This window comes from Moschus berezovskii, chromosome 11 (genome assembly GCF_049115385.1).
Source record: "Moschus berezovskii isolate FMDL1 chromosome 11, NW_MosBer_1.0, whole genome shotgun sequence".
Lineage (NCBI taxonomy): Eukaryota > Metazoa > Chordata > Mammalia > Artiodactyla > Moschidae > Moschus > Moschus berezovskii.
In genome coordinates, this window is record NC_142470.1 from 40,184,822 (window position 1) to 40,206,204 (window position 21,383).

At 38.0% G+C, this 21,383-nt stretch overlaps 1 protein-coding gene across 1 annotated transcript in view; it reads right to left on the reverse strand.

The window, feature by feature from the left end:
• Positions 1 to 21,383, reverse strand: part of APLF (aprataxin and PNKP like factor) — a 103,600-nt gene that overhangs the window by 79,944 nt on the left and 2,273 nt on the right. Inside the window, exon 2 of the mRNA XM_055399182.2 lies at positions 5,038 to 5,109. Within this exon, the coding sequence (XP_055255157.2) occupies positions 5,038 to 5,109 (72 nt within the window). The remainder of the gene's footprint in view (positions 1 to 5,037; positions 5,110 to 21,383) is intronic.

Genomic DNA, 21,383 nt, shown 5'->3' on the forward strand with positions numbered 1-21,383 from the left:
AGCCAAAACTGACAACTATCTTAAATATACACTAAACTGACTTTTTAAAAAAAGCATGTATGTTATGTGCATGTGTGGCCTGTTTAAAAAGTGTTTAATAACAAAAAAGAAAAGGAGACTGAATTAGACTTATATTTTAAAAATATAATCAATAACTAAAAATCTTTCCAATTCTTCCCCCAAACCAGACTTAAATGTATTTAAAGATTCTTTTTATATTTAAACTCTGAGACGAAAAAAAGATGGAAGGCTCTGATTCCTTCAATGAGGCTAGCAGAAAAGGGCAAGGAAATTACTGGCAAACCCAAACCCACAGTAAATAAAAGATACAAGCTACCTGTATGAGAGGTATACATGAGATACGTGCCCTTTCACAGATCCATGTGACTATAAATATGAACTTAAAAGAGTATGCTGTATTCTTCAAAGTGGTACAAAGGATGCATTAACCCTGAAGGAATGGAACTAAAATACACATCAATTTCCTATAGCTTTCTCTTGGAGTATCATTAAATATTAAAGAAAGATTAACGTGTCAAAAAAAAATAGAGCTCTTCAATATTGTGTGATTTTTTAATTTAGAAAATTGGTTTTTTTAAAAAAAACAAAATGAGTTGTGGAAAAGCTACTGTAGTATCTTATAGCTATTTTACAAGTACACTCATAATTTCATGGGAAAAAATAATCACAACTGAGAAATTACACTGTGCAATAGAAAAAATACAATCACTCAAAGCTATATATTTTGAGAACCAATATGAAATGGCAAAAGATAAATATCTTTTGCCATTTAAAGTTATAGAATTACTCCTTCAGTCATCCAAGAAGTGAGTTGTTATTAAAACGAAATAAAAGCTATGAATTCACCCGGAGGATATAACTAACCACTGGTGATACAGTCATTTATAGAAGTCATTTTGCCTTCATAATGCATTTTCTCCCTGCTGATACCAGACTGTAGATTAAAATGACACACATCATCTCCTCATGAGTTAATATCATCACATCATCTCCTCATGAGTGAATATTATCTCCTCATGCACTACTTCCTAGAACTACTAAGTGTTACAGCCTTTTCTAAAGGGAAATATTAGAAGGGGAAAAAAGAGATTCATCCAATCTAAAAGTCTAAATTAGCTCTTGCCCTAATTGCATTCATGTATCACTTGCAAAGATACTTTTTTATTTGAGGGAAAGCAAAAAAAATATTTAATTACTTAAACATAACATTACAATATTTAATTACTTAAACATAACTGAAATATATAGCTTATGGAAGGGATCATCATAACAAAATATTTGCTATATTTATTTATGCAATTTTACAAAGCTTTTTAAACTAAAACTTCTCTCAACATTTTATTATAGTGTATATATAATCTGCTTTAGTAGATCAAATAATTTGTAATTGATTAGGAACAGAGAATAAGTGATATTCAGCATTATGATAAAGACTAGAAGTTATCTGGCCATCTCACAATCATTACTACTGATCTTAAATTTCATTACCAAAGTCTGCATTAGAATTCCTCTAAATTTCTCTACAGCACAGCTTGAAGGTACAGCAACAATAAGAGGCTGATTAAATAAATCTGTTTCAAGGGGATAGCTATTTTATTGACACTATATTAATATAAACAAGAATTCAAGCATTACATAAAGCAAAGAAACTAGACATATGTCACTAAATCCAAGAGTCAGTTTTCCTTCAACTACTATAATGTGAATTTAATAATTTTGGGAATAAAACACAAACCCAATTAAATATTCTAAAAGAGGAATCAAATTCTAGTACTAGAACTGCACATTTCCTTAAAAAAACTTTTCTGGTGTCTTCCAATGTGTGGTAGTCTGGCATTACAGAAATAATTGCTGTAGTAGTCGTAACTTTGTTCATGTTATAAATATTCCATAATAATTTTTCAGAGAGGTAACTAATGTAAGATAATATGTATAGACCCACCACCCAGTTTAAGAAGAATATTACCATTACCTTTGATGTCCCCTGTCTTTCCCTATTCACTCTCTTCTCAGTTCTCTCAGACATAACTACCCTGACTATTGTACGTACTGTTCCCTATTCACCATCTATGTCTGACCACAGAATATACTGTTAATTTTGCAGGATTTTTAATCTTATGTAAATGGAGCCATACTATATAAAGATTCTTCCAATGCATGCTTTCATCATTCAATACTTTGTTCCAGATTTTAATCTATATTTTGTCAGCTTTCACAGTATCTTCACTGTTGTATGGTATTTCATTAAATGAATATATCACGATATATTTATTGATTTTATTGTTGGTGGAAATTTCTGTCGCTTCTGGTGTTTTGCTATCATACAATTTTGCTCTTCCGGCTCTTGTATATATCCTGTGTATGTGTGAGGTCTGGCTTGGAGAGAATATAAGCCTTCAACTTTTAGAAATAACACCAAGCTATTTTTCAAAGTGGCTGCACCATTTGAGCTCCCACCCACAGTTCATCACTGTTCCACTTGTTCTACATCCTCACCAACACTTGAAATTGTTAGACTTTGCATTTTTGCCAATCTCTTTTGTGTACAATGGTATCTCATTGTGGTTTCATTTATTTCCCCAAATAGCAAGAAGACTGTATGCCTGCTTTTCATGTTACTAACCATCAGATTTTCATTTCTGTAAGGTGAAACTCAAGTCTTCAGCCCATTTTTCTACTGGTTTATCTTTTTCTTATTGATTAAAAGCATTTGCTGTAAACTTTGGATATCATTCTTTTGTCAATTTTATGTGTTTTAAATATCTTCTTCCTGTGGCATTTTTCATTATCATTATATTTTGATCAGCAAAAGTTCTTAATTTTCATGTAATTGGCTTTTTCTTTCCAATCTTTCTTTTACAGTGTCTGCTTTTTATATCTTATTTAAAAATATTTCCCTACTCTAAGGGCATAAAGGTTTTTTCTTATATTTTCTAATAGTTTTATAATTTTGACTTTCACATTTAATCTAGCTGGAATTGATTATTATGCATGGTTTGAGGTACAAGGTCTAATTTTTTTTTCCGCCCAAAAAACAACAAACTGTGCCAGTACCATTTACTGATAAGAAATTCTCTTCTAAACTGATAGGCAATGACAGTTCTGGCCCAAATCAAATGAGCACATACATATGCCTGAATCTAAGATTGCTTTCAGTTCTTTTTTTTTTTCTGTATAGAAAAAAATCATAGGTCAGTCTCACTCATAAACATAGATTAAAAAAAATCACAACAAAATTTTGACAGATTTAACAATGAATTTTTAAAAAAAGCATAGTATATACTTATCCCAGAAATGTAAGTTTGGCTCATCACAAATAAATAGAACCAAAAATAGCCAAGATAATTTACCACATAAATTATAGGAGAAACACCTATAGATTATAGGAGAAACATCTCAAAAGATACAGAGAAAGCATTTGATAAATTTCAATACTCATTTGTGGTAAAAAATCTCTAACAAACTAGGTATAGAAAATAAATTTCTTTATCTAATACAAGAGATCAAAAATCTATAATAAAAACACATCCAAAGCTTTTGTTTGAATCACATATAAGATGTATCTGAACTGAACTGAAGGTAGGATATTTAAAGAATCAATTCAAATAATCATTTCTCTGATACCAGTAGGTGAGACCCTTTGAGATGCTGTGGAAACTCTGAATTCTGTGTCTTCAAGGGCAGTTAAGCATTTGCCATGACCTGATATTTTAGTTTCCCAGAATGTTAGAGCAGTAGTCTGAAACCTCGGTGTACCTTGGCCTGGTAGTCTGGGAGGCTTGATGGAGATGACATGACTGTTTGCACATGGTGGGGGGAAGGAACTCATTTAAGTCTATCTCCTGCTTTCAGTTCTAAACCTCTATTCAATTGAAAGCACTAAAATATTTTGTGAAGATAAATCAACAATTGGTTTTAACTCCAAGAATTTTTTTTTAAAGAACACAAAATGGTAAAAAAAAAAAAAAAGAAATACTGACTTGGAAAATGTGATTAAAAAAAAAAACCCTAATGCATAGGGTTCAAAGAACCTGAGTTCTAATTCCCACTGAAAAACTTGCTGACTATGTAGAATTAGACATTCTAAGCTGTCAAAAACAACAGTACCAAGAAAAGCATAAAATAATTTACCTTTTTTCATGTATATAATATACACACTAAAAGTTCAGTAAAATTATACCTGATAATATTTAAAAGATAAACAAAGGTATAATTTAAGTAAATAAATGTTATCATTTCAAATCGTAGTTTGATATCTATAACCTAATGTGAAATATCTGCTCTAACTTCTAATTTTTTATCTACCACAACTGGTGCTCAAAAACCAACTGTTTACTTACATAAGCACAATCTAACTAAAGACCAAGCAAGGTGAAGAATGTTTTCTAAAAGGTGTCTTCTTTGATTAAGCATTGATTAAACTCCCATAGAGAAATCTGACCCACTTTATAATGGATCAAGTTTAACTCAGAGAAGAAATTTTCCATTAATAAAATCACCTTTATTTATTTTACATTATCAATACTCTTTTAAATAGTCATAGAAGTTCAGAATATATCTGAATACTTTTCATCCAAGTATGGACAACTCCAACTAAGCACCGTTTTTAAGCCAAACTGGAAAACATTCTAGGTACAGAAATCCATTAAAACAAGCCTACAACACTTAAGTGACTTTGGTTGCTGCCCCATCCCCCCAAAACTAACATATACACCATAGGTGCTTTCTTATAGAATCTTCTTTGTAATATCCACTCATGAACAAAATCGTAATGCATACATGAACTGGTAGTCACCTTTCATTAAAATTCTAACTACTTAAATGTAGCACTGCCCCATGGGAAAAAAAGGAGCTTAAATAGTTTAGATCTTTATCTCCCAGTTATCTTCTGGCAATAAGATAAACACACTCTAACATTAATTCCTTATTTTCATAACTTTAAGAATAAGCCCCTCCAATCAGGAACTGGAAAAAGGTGAGAGAGAAAAAGTTAAAATAAATCATTAACATATTTACCGGTTTGATTCGAAGCTTACCATCCACCACTTCTAGAATGGCATGTCTTCTGGACACTCTCTTATCTGTTATCTACAGGGGGAAAAAATTAACATTTCAAACACAGCCACTTTCCTAAAAAAAGCAATCAACAAAAAACAATAACAACAAAAAAAAAAACCCACAGCAATGTTTCTGAAATTAGCAGACTAGATATGAAATCTATTACTCATTCAATGACTATATACTGAAATGACTGTCCTTGCTGAATACATATCGAAAACAACTCACTCCCCAAAGTCACAGAAAAATAAATAGTGAAGCAGACTAAGCTTGGAACCTAATAGATCCCAAAACCTTTCACGATCGTTTTAAGACATATCTTTAGCAGGGATTATCAATAAAATTCACAAGATGAGAAAAAAATCTATATAATATATATGTATCAGGAAACATCTCAAATACAGAAAATATACCGTGTTATAATGACAAAAGGTCTTAACAAGCAGCAGTCTGGTAAATGTAAAAGGTGTGCACTTTTACATTTAGTGTACACTTTTGCGCACCAAAGTTGAAAAACTGCTTGCACTATAAGTGTTGAAATTGCCAAGCAAGCCTTCCCTACATGTCTATTAACACAACAGTTAAGACAGATTATCTTCATGATTTGCAGTTTTATGTAATGAAAACATTTCAATCACCAACTTTACTTAATAGCATAATTATTTGGCCTATCTCTTCATTACCTTAGTATTTATCACTTCATCTCTAACCTTATCCATATCAGGACCAAAATTATCAGTAAAAACAGACTGCAGCAAGGCCTAAATTCAATTAAATCCACTCAGTTCAATTCAGTTCAGTCCCACTTGTTCTACAAAAACTTGCAAAAATATGAAACTTTCAGGAATCAGTACTCATTTTTTTAACCAAAGAGCAATTCCACACTTATGGCTGTTCAGTTCAGTTGCATCCAACTCTGCAACCTCATGGACGGCAGCACGCCAGGCTTCCCTGTCCATCACCAACTCCCGGAGTTCACTCAAACTCATGTCCATCGAGTCGGTGATGCCATCCAGCCATCTCATTCTCTGTCGTCCCCTTCTCCTCCTACCCCCAATCCCTCCTAGCATCAGAGTCTTTTCCAGTAAGTCAACTCGTCACATGAGGTGGCCAAAGTATTGGAGTTTCAGCTTTAGCATCAGTCCTTCCAATGAACACCCAGGATTGATCTCCTTTAGAATGGACTGGTTGGATTTCCCTGCAGTCCAAGGGACTCTCAAGAGTCTTCTCCAGCACTACAGTTCAAAAGCATCAATTCTTCGGCGATCAGCTTTCTTCACAGTCCAACTCTCACATCCATACATGACCACGGGAAAAACCACAGCCTTGACTAGACAGACCTTGGTTGGCAAAGTAATGTCTCTGCTTTTCAATATGCTATCTAGGCTGGTCATAACTTTCCTTCCAAGGAGCAAGCGTCTTTTAATTTCATGGCTGCAATCAGCATCCACAGTGATTTTGGAGCCCAAGAAAATAAAGTCTGACACTGTTTCCACTGTTTTTCCATCTATTTCCCATGAAGCGATGGGACCAGATGCCATGATCTTTGTTTTCTGAATGTTGAGCTTCAAGCCAACCTTTTCACTCTCCTCTTTCACTTTCATCAAGAGGCTTTCGAGTTCCTCTTCACTTTCTGCCATAAGGGTGGTGTCATCTGCATATCTGAGGTTATTGATATTTCTCCCAGCAATCTTGATTCCAGCTTGTGCTTCTTCCAGCCCAGCGCTCCTCATGATGTACTCTGCATAGAAGTTAAATAAGCAGGGTGACAATATACAGCCTTGACGTACTCCTTTTCCTAACTGCAACCAGTCTGTTGTTCCATGTACAGTTCTGTTGTTTCCTGACCTGCATATAGGTTTCTCAAGAGGCAGGTCAGGTGGTCTGGGATTCCCATCTCTTTCAGAATGTTCCACAGTTTATTGTGATCCACACAGTCAAAGGCTTTGGCATCGTCAATGAAGCAGAAATAGATGTTTTTCTGGAACTCTCTTGCTTTCTCCATGATCCAGCAGATCATGGCAATTTGATCTCTGGTGCCTCTGCCTTTTTAAAACCTGCTTGAACATCTGGAAGTTCACGATTCACATATTGCTGAAGCCTAGCTTGGAGAATTTTGAGCATAACTTTACTAGTGTGTGAGATGAGTGCAATTGTGCGGTCATGTGAGCATTCTTTGGCATTCCCTTTCTTTGGGATAGGAATGAAGACTGACCTTTTCCAGTCCTGTGGCCACTGCTGAGTTTTCCAAATTTGCTGGCATATTGAGTGCAGCACTTTCACAGCATCATCTTTCAGGATTTGAAATAGCTCAATTGGAATTCCATCACCTCCACTAGCTTTGTTCATCGTGATGCTCTTTAAGGCCCACTTGACTTCACATTCCAAGAAGTCTGGTTCCAGGTGAGTGATCATGCCATCGTGATTATCTTGGTCGTGAAGATCTTTTTCGTACAGTTCTTCTGTGTATTCTTGCCACCTCTTCTTAATATCTTCTGCTTCTGTTAGGTCTATACCATTTCTGTCCTTTATCGAGCCCATCTTTGCATGAAATGTTCCCTTGATATCTCTAATTTTCTTGAAAAGATCTCTAGTCTTTCCTATTCTGTTGTTTTCCTCTATTTCTTTGCATTGATCGCTGAGGAAGGCTTTCTTATCTCTCCTTGCTATTCTTTGGAACTCTGCATTCAGATGCTTATTATCTTTCCTTTCCTCCTTTGCTTTTCGCTTCTCTTCTTTTCACAGCTATTTGTAAGGCCTCCTCAGACAGCCATTTTGCTTTTTTGCATTTCTTTTCCATGGGGATGGTCTTGGTCCCTGTCTCCTGTACAGTGTCACGAACCTCCGTCCACAGTTCATCAGGCACTCTTATCTATCAGATCTAGACCCTTAAATAGCCGGCGTCTCTCGCGTCTGCACTTTTCCACAAAGCTACAGTTAATTTTTAGGACATTTTCTAAAATAAAATATCTTACAGGTGCGTGTGTGTTTGTTCACTCAGTCCTGACTCTCTGCAATTCCATGAACTGTAGCCTACCAGGTCCCTCTGCCCATAGGATTATCCCAGCAAGAATACTGGAGTAGGTTGCCATTTCCTCCTCCAGGGGATCTTCTGGACCCAGGGATCAAACTGACATCTCCTGCAGCTGCTGCACTGGCAGGAGGGTTTTTTCCCAGAGCCACCTGGGAAGCCTATTTAAAATACACCCATTATTAGTTACAAAGGCTATTTCAGAAAATTAAATATAAACTATTAGCCTATTCAATCAGAAAAGAGAGGACAGAAATTTGGAGGCTCATATATTCTTCCCATAATGTGTCTTCAGTTCAGTTCAGTTCAGTTCAGTCGCTCAGTCATGACCGACTCTTTGCGACCCCATGAATCACAGCACGCCAAGCCTCCCTGTCCATCACCAACTCCCGGAGTTCACTTAAACTCATGTCCATCGAATCGGTGATGCCATCCAGCCATCTCATTCTCTGAAGTCCCCTTCTCCTCCCACCCTCAATCCTTCCCAGCATCAGAGTCTTTTCACAGCAGTCATCTGATAATCCACTTCACCATTCACACAGATTTTATCATTTGCATAGAACTTTCACCTAAATGTTGAACTACACCATAATGCTGTCATAAATGTTATTCACATTTTACATATTGGAAATTGAAAGTCCAGAGAATTTTAGTTGCTTGTGTAGGTCACTCTTCACACAGTTAGTACTCCAATTCCATAGTTAACAAAAATAAATATGTAAGAAAAAGTCATGTATTATTACTCTAGACCTACACGTAATCATTCAGAAATAGTTTCAAGAACTGCAAATTATTCTGAGGCGAGGAGTAAGAAGTTTCTATTTATAACTTGGGAACTAATATCTTATTGTTAACTTCAATTATGCAAATTGATCTTCAAACCAACAGAGTAACAAACTGTCAAATATAAAACCATGACATATAATTATAGTTCCTGTAATAGTCCAACTTGCGTTTCTTTCATTTTCAAGCCATATTTTTGCAGAAAGCAATAACATAAAGGTTTAATGACCTCTAGTGGACACATGTTTCAACAGTGTAATTTCACTGCAAGCTGCGTATTCCTATCGTACCCACAAAAGTGCTTTAAAGAGTCTCTGAAATTAACATCATTCTGGCATTCAGCTACAACTGTCCCTCTTATGCCACACCTCTAAATAATGAGTAAGTTACAAAACAATCAGTTCAGTCGCTCAGTCCAGTCCGACTCTTTGCGACCCCATGGACTGCAGCATGCCAGGCCTCCCTGTCCATCACCAACTCCTGGAGTTTACTCAAACTCATGTCCATTGAGTTGGCGATACCAAACAGTAATTTATGCTTTTTCAATAGAAAGCTTAAAGGTTTAACAAATGATGTTTAAAGCTTATTTTAATTTCAGGATGGGGTGGTAAGGGGCTTAAAGGAGTAAGGTCATAAACAGATCCTAAAGATCTGATGACCTGCTTTATGTAACAGCAATCACTGCTTTTTGTGCAGAATAAATGTCCACACATTTTTATTAACATACAAACTGTAATGGCAATTATTTATTGCCACAGCACTGTTCTATATTTAGCACATATATTTTTTCCCAGTATCACAAAACCTGTGGAAGATACTACCGTCTTTATTTTACAGGTGAGAAATGGAACGGCAGAGGGGTTACAGAGCCAATATGCAGAGGAGAGGGGCCAGGATTTGTGATTTAAAGATACCTTCGCTCTTAGTGCTATACTGCTTCCCTCATTATCATTATGTAAAACATCTTTTTAAGATGATTTAACATCAGCTTAACTGTCTAAACTAGAATATATTAAAAAAACTAGAAATAAGACAGAATGGCTATTTATTAAACAAGTAGACATTCTGGGAAAACTCAAGCCCTAAATAAAGCTTCAAGAAGCCTTCAGACTTTCATATGGTCCTGTTTATTCTAAGAGCACACCCAAATCTAATGAGACGAGTTATGTGAATTCCCAGTTGTCTATTCACAGCAGACAATAAAGTGCATAGGGTTTAGTAGGCAGTGCATTGACAATGATGATGGTCTGCAAGTGGAAAGAGGTTAAAGAAAAGCAAAGACATGTAAGGACTCAAAGAAGTCCACCGGTTAGAGGCTACTGGGAGCAGGCTGAAAGGCGGAACATCCTTCAAAAGGTACTAAAGGCTTACTATGGAGAACAGTATGGAAGTTTCCTTAAAAAATAAAAACAGAGCTACCCTAAGACCCTGCAATCCCACTCCTGGGTATATATCCAGAGAAAAACATGATCTGAAAGGACACCCCAGTGTTCATTATAGCACTGTTTACAATAGCCAGGACCTGGAAGCAACTTAAATGTCCATCAACAGGAGAATGGAAAAAGAAGATGTGTTACATATATACAATGGAATGTTAGTCAGCCATTAAAAAGAATAGAAAACTGCCAATTGCAGCAACATGGATAGGCAGTGTTATATTGAGTGAGGTAAGTCAGGGAAGGAGAAATATCTTATGACATCCCGTATATGTGGAATCTAAAAAGAAATGATACAGCTGAACTCACAAAACAGAAAGAGACTCAGGAACGTAGAGGACGTACTTACAGCTGCCAGAGGGAAGGATGGAGGAAGGAACAGTTAGGGAGTTTGGGATGGACACGGACACACTGCTATATTTAAAACGGAAAATCAACAAGGACCTACCATTTAGCACATGGAACTCTACTCAATGGTATATGGCAGCCTGGATGGGAGTAGAGTTTGGGGGAAAATGGATACATGTGTATGTATCGCTGTTCCTTCCCTGTTCACCTGAAATTATTACAACACTGTTTGTTAATCAGCTATATCTCAATACAAAATAAAAAGGTTTTCTTTTAAAAAAAAAAAAGATACTTACAACTTGTCTGTTGCTAACTCAGTAATTTGCAACAGAGAAAGTAAATGTGGCAAAATATTAACAATTAACTAATCTAAGTTAAGGCAACATAGGTGTTTTTGTACCAGCCTTTCAACTTTTCAACAGGCCTGAAATCTTTCAAAATAAAAAGTTGAAAGGAAAATAGTTAATATTTTTTAAATGTTGATACATTTTTGTTTGGTACTAAAAGGATTATCATTCAGTTCAGTTCAGGTCAGTCGCTCAGTCGTGTCCGACTCTCCGCGACCCCATGAATCACAGCACGCCAGGCCTCCCTGTCCATCACCAACTCCCGGAGTTCACTCAAACTCATGTCCAGAGTCAGTGATGCCATCCAGCCATCTCATTCTCTGTCGTCCCCATCTCCTTCCACCCCCAATCCCTCCCAGCATCAGACTCTTTTCCAGTGAGTCAACTCGTCGCATGAGGTGGCCAAAGTATTGGAGTTTCAGCTTTAGCATCAGTCCTTCCAATGAACACCCAGGACAGAGCTCCTTTAGGATGGACTGGTTGGATCTCCTTGCAGTCCAAGGGACTCTCAAGAGTCATCTCCAGCACCACAGTTCAAAAGCATCAATTCTTCAGCAATCAGCTTTCTTCACAGTCCAACTCTCACATCCATACATGACCACAGGAAAAACTATAGCCTTGACTAGACTGACCTTGGTTGGCAAAGTAATGTCTCTGCTTTTTAATATACTATCAAGGTTGGTCATAACTTTCCTTACCAGGAGTAAGCGTCTTTTAATTTCATGGCTGCAATCAGCATCCACAGTGATTTTGGAGCCCAAAAAAAGAAAGTCTGACACTGTTTCCACTGTCTTTCCATCTATTTCCCATGAAGTGATGGGACCAGATGCCATGATCTTTGTTTTCTGAATGTTGAGCTTCAAGCCAACCTTTTCACTCTCCTCTTCCACTTTCATCAAGAGGCTTTTGAGATCCTCTTCACTTTCTGCCATAAGGGTGGTGTCATCTGCATATCTGAGGTTATCGATATTTCTCCCAGCAATCTTGATTCCAGCTTGTGCTTCTTCCAGCCCAGTGTTCCTCATGATGTACTCTGCATATAAGTTAAATAAGCAAGGTGACAATATACAACCTTGACGTACTCCTTTTCCTATTTGGAACCAGTCTGTTGTCCCATGTACAGTTCTAACTGTTGCTTCCTGACCTGCATACAGGTTTCTCAAGAGGCAGGTCAGGTGGTCTGGGATTCCCATCTCTTTCAGAATGTTCCACAGTTTATTGTGATCCACACAGTCAAAGACTTTGGCATCGTCAATGAAGCAGAAATAGATGTTTTTCTGAAACTATCTGGCTTTCTCCATGATCCAGCGGATGTTGGCAATTTGATCTCTGGTGCCTCTGCCTTTTCTAAAACCTGCTTGAACATCTGGGAGTTCATGGGTCACATATTGATGAAGCCTGGCTTGGAGAATTTTGAGCATGACTTTACTAGCATGTGAGATGAGTGCAATCGTGCGGTAGTTTGAGCATTCTTTGGCACTGCCTTTCTTTGGGATTGGAATGAAGACTGACCTTTTCCAGTCCTGTGGCCACTGCTGAGTTTTTCAAATTTGCTGGCATATTGAGTAGCAGCACTTTCACAGCATCATCTTTCAAGATTTGAAATAGCTCAACTGGAATTGCATCACCTCCACTAGCTTTGTTCATAGTGATGCTTTCTAAGGCCCACTTGACTTCACATTCCAAGATGTCTGGCTCTAGGTCAGTGATCACGTTATCGTGATTATCTTAGTCGTGAAGATCTTTATTGTACAGTTCTTCTGTGTATTCTTGCCACCTCTTCTTAATTCTGCTTCTGTTATGTCTATACCATTTCTGTCCTTTATCAAGCCCATCTTTGCATGAAATGTTCCCTTGGAATCTCTAATTTTCTTGAAGAGATCTCTAGTCTTTCCTATTCTGTTGTTTTCCTCTATTTCTTTGATTGCTGAGGAAGGCTTTGTTATCTCTCCTTGCTATTCTTTGGAACTCTGCATTCAAATGCTTATATCTTTCCTTTTCTCCTTTGCTTTTCACCTCTCTTCTTTTCACAGCTATTTGTAAGGCCTCCTCAGACAGCCATTTTGCTTTTTTGCATTTCTTTTCCATGGGGATGGTCTTGGTCCCTGTCTCCTGTACAATGTCACGAACCTCTGTCCATAGTTCATCAGGCACTCTATCTATCAGATCTAGCCCCTTAAATCTATTTGTCACTTCCACTGGATAATCATAAGGGATTTGATTTAGGTCACATCTGAATGGTCTAGTGGTTTTCCCCACTTTCTTCAATTTAAGTCTGAATTTGGCAATAAGGAGTTCATGATCTGAGCCACAGTCAGCAGTAAACATGATAAAAGCAGTGTGACATGATAACTGAAGTATGATTTAATTTACACTATGCCACTGAAATTAATAAGCTTCTTTCTATTCGTTATATCTACTTTTTCTCTTCAACTTCTTTGATTCAGACTAAGCACCACAAACTGGTAGCCAACACACAGGAAATCACTCAGTATCTTTTTAAAATTTGTGCTCTGAAGAGTACACCTACCCTCCATCTCCTCAGAGTCCCTAGCACTCCCTATAATCTTCCCCTTAGCCCACTCCACTCTTCCGCATACCTGGCCTCTGCAGGCATTTCAATTTGTAACTCATGATTTAAACTGCACCCAAACTTTTTAGATGCTAATTCTTCACACATATCATGTATACCAGATGCTGCTGCTGCTGCTGCTAAGTTGCGTCAGTCATGTCCAACTGTGCAACCCCATGAACTGCAGCCCATCAGGCTCCCCTGTCCCTGGGATTCTCCAGGCAAGAACACTGGAGTGGGTTGCCATTTCCTTCTCCAATGCATGAAGGTGAAAAATGAAAGTGAAGTCGCTCAGTCGTGTCTGACTCTTAGCGTGTCCCATGGACTGCAGCCTACCAGGCCCCTCCATCCACAGGATTTTCCAGGCAAGAGTACTGGAGTGGGGTGCAAATGCCTTCTCCAATACCAGATGCTACTAGTTGCTTAATCAATATCTATTCATTTCTTCAACACTAATTTTACTTAAATTTTGTTTCAGTTCAGTTCAGTCACTCAGTCGTATCCGACTCTTTGCGACCCCATGAATCACAGCACGCCAGGCCTCCCTGTCCATCACCAACTCCCGGAGTTCACTCAAACTCATGTCTATCGAGTCGGTGATGCCATCCAGCCATCTCATTCTCTGTCGTCCCCGTCTCCTCCCACCCCCAATCCCTCCCAGCATCAGACTCTTTTCCAGTGAGTCAACTTGTCACATGAGGTGGCCAAAGTATTGGAGTTTCAGCTTCAGCATCAGTCCTTCCAATGAACACGCAGGAATGATCTCCTTTAGAATGGACTGGTTGGATCTCCTTGCAGTCCAAGGGACTCTCAAGAGTCTTCTCCAACACCACAGTTCAAAAGCATCAATTCTTCAGCGATCAGTTTTCTTCACACTCCAACTCTCACATCCATACATGACCACGGGAAAAACCACAGCCTTGACTAGACCCTGGTTGGCAAAGTAATGTCTCTGCTTTTTAATATGCTATCTAGGTTAGTGTAACACTATACCCAGTTAAAAACATTCAAAAGCTGAGAATTCCTTATCACTGTAGATGGCTCAGATACTTAGTTTGAACCATGCACAAAGGAAACAGTGTTTATTAACCATGTTTTCTAGTTTCTATATCTGATGCTTTGGTATCTATGACTTTGCTAACTAGAGAAAGACTTCTAAAGAGACAGCAAAAGACTTACCTGCAAGTACAGTCTTCATATGCAAATGAACCCATTCAAAGCCATACCCCAATCTTGGCTTTACCTGATTTTTACACTGTCCTAACCACCCTGGCTAGCATCAGACAACAAGAGGTGGCCCTTATAACTCAGAGTCCCATATAATTATTTAAATTAGATGATACTCTGTTTCCCTGCCTTGCCCATTCATTTCCAAGAAAACCACAAGAAAGGCTTTCCTGCAGTTCCCCTAGCTCTGCCTTCCGCCCTCCGCCAATCCTGTGTGGCGCAGTGTGCCCTTATTTCTCTCCGGAATCGTAATTCTTTCCTCGACAACTATCACCATACCTAACGAAACAACAAAACTACATTTCAAAACAGAGTAGAGCTTCTAGGAAGACTCATGTGTATCTGGTAAAAAGGAACAGGCTCAACTGGCCTACACCTTTTTCCTTCTGCCTTTCTCCTTTTCTTCCCGCTCACATGTAAACACTCGAAGTACAGCAGTTGTCTTTTGAGTACAGACAGGAAAGCCACATGCGAAGCACGACCAAGGAGGAGCAGAGCGGTTCCCTGAACAGCTGCACTAGCCCTGGACCGACCGCCCCTGAGATTCTGTTACAGAAGAAAACTGAATTTGATTACACTGCTGTTTGTCACATTTGTTACTTGTAGCCAAAGTAATTATGATTAACACACACTACTCTAACAACTGTTACACTGATACTGTACACTGACAGTAAATTCCTTTATACTCAGCCAGTCAGAGAAGGAATATGAGAAAACAGAAAAGTTAACTAAACTGAGCATTCAAGTACAGGTACATCTTATTATTAAAAGAACTGCATAGCACACAGCAGAAGCTTAGAAAAGAAATTCTGAAGAATACACAGGCTGAAGAATTACACTGAAATCACTCCTATCCTTTGTTAGCAACGGCCAAAATGATGGTAATTTTTCTTCAGATACTATAGAAAAAACCCTTTTGCTTAAATGCTTCATGCCCTGTCTTGAATGGGGACAGGACTCTCTTTTGTTATTACTTTTGTATTTTACAGTGTGGCTCCCTTATCTTTGATTTTTTGGTTTTGAATTGTGTATTTATGTATTATGATGAAGTTTTCTTCATTTTTAAGACATGGTGTTTGTGGAGGAAAAAAAGACATGAAAACTTAAAAGAACCATTTGTGATTTCTTTGCCAAATATTTATTTTTGGCATTTACTGAAGTCAAACAAAATGAAGAGTTCCTTATGCTACCAGCAGAAACGTTTAAGTGTTCTGAACCAAGGACTCTGACTTATTTGTTTTTTCCCAAAATTCTAAAAATAAAAAACAAACCTGAATAAAGCAAAAGTAGTAGAAAAAATCCTGGACCTTTCATTTCATTTTGTCCATATATAACATTAACTGACATGCTACAGTCCGTGGGGTCACAAAGAGTCAGACACAAGTGAACAACAACAGTATTTACTGAAAAATCAACATCATTTTTCTGACAATGTTTCCTAGAGAAATTTCTGAATATCATAGACAGGAATAATATATTTCATGAAGTCAATGTTACCATTTAGCCTGGTTCCTATAAATGAAGTATAGAGAAGGGGCAAAATTAGTTTTTTTCAGAATAAACTACATAGCAAACCAAGGACTGAGATAATAAAAATTTTCTTGTACAGTGCTTTATAATTTACAGTTCTTTCACATAAGATTTTCTGGTTTGTTCTATCAACAAAAGACAAATTCAAACTATCATGGTAAAAAAATACAGGAAATCATCTGCTGTAAGATTTGAGTCTGTATTATGAGAAAATGGATTCCCTGGTGCTTCAGACGGTAAAGCGTCTGCCTGCAATGTGGGGGACCTGGGTTTGATCCCTGGGTCAGGAAGATCCCCTGGAGAAGGAAACGGCAGGCAGCTCACTGCAGTACTGCTGCCTGGAAAATCCTATGGACGGAGGAGCCTGGTAGGCTACAGTCCATGAGGTAGCACGGAGTCAGACATGACTGAGCGACTTCACTTTAACTTTAAAGAAGCACAGGATCTAGTTAGGCATAATTGGCATAAAATTCTTTCTCCAAATTTATATTGTGTAGCAACTAAGTAAAATGTAAAATTAAGAGCCAAATTGAAGACAGACTGGTTACTATAAACCAGTCGACACACCATAAACTCTTATCTAGAGTGCTTCCCAGTATCGGGTCCAGCCCACACTCCAGAGCTCACACATCCACGCCAAGCCTGCCATAATATTAGATGATAAACGGACCTTATTTCTCAACAGAGCAAAAGCTAGTTGATACAAGATGTTTAATATCATTATACTTGCTGCATCAGAGTCCAACTTCTGATACAAAGGACGGACAAGTTTGAGAAAATGGACTTGATTTTAGTCAGAGGCAGACTCCCGTTTATGAATGATCTCTCTTTAAAAGGGTTATTACTATATTGCATGTGGCCTTTGAAACCTGTCAACATACTTTCTCCTATGACTAATGGTATAAGTTAGAGTTAATTTATCAGGCTACCTCACAACACCTGCATAATCCATAATACTAATGAAATATGGATCATTTAGATTTTTAAAAATAAAATCGAATACTTTTTGAGCTCCTAATACAAGGTTGCTGAATTGTTAGGCAATATAATGGAATTGTGCTGACTTGCTGCTGTTGAAATGTCAACTCACTCAACCTGTTTCGCTTCAAATTCTGCTTACACAGTGAATGCTATACAAATTTGAGAACATTATCATTGTCTTTAATGTATTACGATAGAGGCAACATAGTGAATAAAAACACAAACACAGCTTATAAGATAAAACAGGGTCTAAATCTCCACTTGGGACTTGGGTAAAACATCTGTTAAAGACTATTCTGTGCAAAGCATTCTACTTAGTGTGTCTAGAAGTAGTTTTCAAATCTGGTTTCTCAACAGGATCATCTTCAGAGCTTTTAAAAATACAGATACTTAGAAACTATCTACAGAATCAAATAACCAGAGAAAAGTTAAGGTCTGGACGCAAGTGAGAAGGCAGCATATTCACATCCAACAGTACATAGAGGATGATAATTTAAAGACATTGACTTAGAAATAAACACATATGAAAAGCAATTCACTACACACCTATTAGAATGGCCAAAATCCAAACCACTGACACCACCAAATGCTGACAACGACGAGGAACAACAGGAACTCTCATCCATTGATGGTGGGAACGGAAAATGGTGCAGCCACTTTGGAAGACAGTTGGCAGTTTCTTACAACACTAAACACTCTCTCACCATACTACCCAGCAACTGTGCTCCTAATTATTATTTAACCAAAAGAACTGAAAACTTGTGTTCACACAAAAACCTGCAAGTGGATGTTTATAACAGCTTTAATCATAACTGCCAAAATGAGGGAGTAACCTAGATATACTTTGGTGGGCAAATGGATAAACTCTGAAACATCCAGACTGTGGAACATATTACTCATCATTCAAAAACCATGAAAATACATGAAAAAAAGCCAATCTGAAAAAAAGTCAAAATATACATACTGTATGATTCCAGCTATATTATATTCTGCAAAAGGTAAAACTATGCAGTAGTTGCTAGCGGTTGGGGAGGGAAGGAAAGATGAACAGACAGAACATTAAGAATTTTTAGGGCAGTATTCTTTAATGCTACAATGGTAGATACATGTTGTTACATATTAGTCAAAATCCTTGGAATGTACACCAAGAGCGAACTCTAGTGTAAACTGTGGGCTCTGGGTGATAATGACATGCCTAAATAGGTTCATCAATGCACCACCATGGTAGGGGATGCTGACAGATGGGAAGATGCATGGGGGCAGAGGGTATATGGGAACTGTATTTTCCGCTCAGTTCTGCTGTGAACTTAATAGAGACTATTTTTAAAAAGAAAGAAAACTAGTACACACTGTTAAATGTTTGTAAAAGTTAAACAGAATCACTGCTGTAATGTGATCATCCCACAAGTCTACTCGCTCTTACCCAATTATCCAATATGCCACACACTCTCCAAACTCAGAGCCTTAAGTCATACATTCATTTAGCCTGAAGGGCCCGTCCCTTCCTACCATTCACTCTCCACCTACCAAAACTCTAGCTGTTCTATCACTTCAAAGTCAGCTCAATACATCACTAATTCCACAAGGCCTTCTTGGACCTCCTCATCTAAATTGTGGGTTCCTTCCTACACCTTTCTTTAGGTGTAGGAGTCTTCTGTTTGGCTCAAGGTACTGAAAAAAACTTTCAATGTAACCTTTTACAAATCAGAGGTTATAGTGCAAGTTCAATGCATGAAGCAGGGCACTCAAAGTTGGTGCTTTAGGATAACCCAGAGGGATGGGATGGGGAGGGAGGTATGAGGGGGGCTTCAGGATGGGGGGACACATGTACACCTGTGGCTGATTCATGTCGATGTATGGCAAAAACAACCAAAATATCGTAAAATAATTAGCCTCCGATTTAAATAAATTATTATTTTTTTAAATCAGAGGTTATACTTAAAAATCTGGATTTCTTACTACCTTTGAGAAAAACAATGACTCTGTTACCAGGTACCAACAGTTACTCCATTACGAGGAATGGGGACAAGCAGCACAAGCTACATTACAGATCCCTCTCCTTGTGGCCCTCCCCAACCCCAAAGCAGTGTCATTCATGATACTGCTGTCGTCTATCATTGTCTCCATGTCGTTTTCCTTACTCTCTTCCACTTCACTCACTGGAAGTGTCTGTCGGGCTCCCCTTTCTAGTTACTTGCTTCTGTATGTCTCGTACCCATTAACTATAAGTTTCCTGAAAGCAAGGGCTTATTTCTCCTTCATTCTTCCCACCTAACTAGAATAAATATTCATGAACTATTTTCTGAGTTTGCTAATTAATCAACAAAATAGGAAAAATGTAAACAATCCATCATGAATGTTGCTCCTTAAGCTTTAGCAGTTGGCAGCACTGCCTCTTTACTATATTTATATCCACTTCGAAACTCTACACTGTCCTTTTCACACCTAACTTGCAAGTAGGCTCTTTATGAGGTTTGGAAGAGTGGGTCTGAGAAACAAAAAAGGAAGAAATCATGTGTTGAAGGCCTACTATGTGCCAGGAATTATACTAGGCTCAATAACTGAGGGAGGGGTAAAAACCCCTCACAGCTAGGAGTGCTTGGCACATCCCCAGGGACAAATCTTGTTGGACCAAGTAGAACTAGCATTCCAAGACAGCGGGTGAGGTTTGGCAACAAGGAAGAACAGTGCAGGGGCTCCCAGATGGCACTAGTGGTAAAGAAACCACCTGTCATTGCAGGAGACATAAGAGATGGGGTTTCGATCCCTGGGTCAGGAAGATCCCCTGGAGGAGGGCATGACAACCCACTCCAGTGTTCTTGCTCGGAGAATCCCACAGACAGAGGAGCCTGGAGGGCTACAGTCCATAGGGTCACACAGAGTCGCACACAACTGAAGTGACTTAGCACACACACACAGGAACGGGGCAGAGTTGACAGGCTTGGGAGTGGTTCCTTTGTATTAATATAAACTTTGTGGAACACTTACAACAGTAGTTAACTGATGCCTGGTGAAGAGTCTGCACTAGAGCCCAGGACTATTCCCACCCCTCACTGGGAGCCCCTTCCCTTTTTAATTAGAGCAACAGATTCAATTACATCTGCCTTCAGGAAATCTCCCTAGATACCTGGTGCTGTCCTATTTCCTTGAAAGAAAATAGATCATTAAGGAATGTGCCCTATAATCCCTGCTATCAAATAAGGAAAATGTGAAACCAGAAAGAGTAGTAATCATTAAGAGTATAATCAGATTTAATTAAAGAAAAACCACAAAGCAAATAATTTGGTCTAATGGTATTCTGCTGAGATGCTGTAAAATCTTTAACTAATTTTTTATTTAAGATAGTTGTAGGTTCATGGTGATAAGATACCATTACAAAAAGATCTCTTGTACTGCTTACCATCTCCCCCGGCAGTAACATCTTGCAAACCTATAGTACAGCAGCACAACCAGATATTGATATTGACACAGTGAAAATACAGAACAAATTCCTCGTTGCTGTTTTACAGGCACACCTGATTCCCTTCTTGCTCCCCTCACCTCTTCAGTAAGCCCTGGCAACCACTATGTTAGTCCCCATTTTTATAATTTTGTCATTTCAATAACATCATGTAAGTGAAATCATACAATATGTGACCTTTGGAATTGGCTGTTTTCATCCAGGATAATTCCCTGGAGATTCATCCTGCTGCAAAACCTTTTGTTTGGTGATCAGGAACCAGAATTACAACTTAGTAAACAAAGACCTTGGGTTCCCTGAGGATTCACACTAAAGCAAAGGGCACAAGAAAATGAAATTTCACTGTGTTCTGTTATCTACAAGAGTTCTAAGCTTTCCCCCCACTGTAAAAACATGAAGACATTCCCACTGCCAAATTATTTTACCACAAAGAATGTTTAACACACTGGAATTATAAACGTACAAGTTGTGGCCATGAAGGTTTGTGAAATTTGTTTGCAAAAGACATGACTAATTAAGAGAGTAAAAAAATCAACCTGATTATCATCTGATAGATATGAATTAAAACTCCCTCAGTTTTCTGACTTAG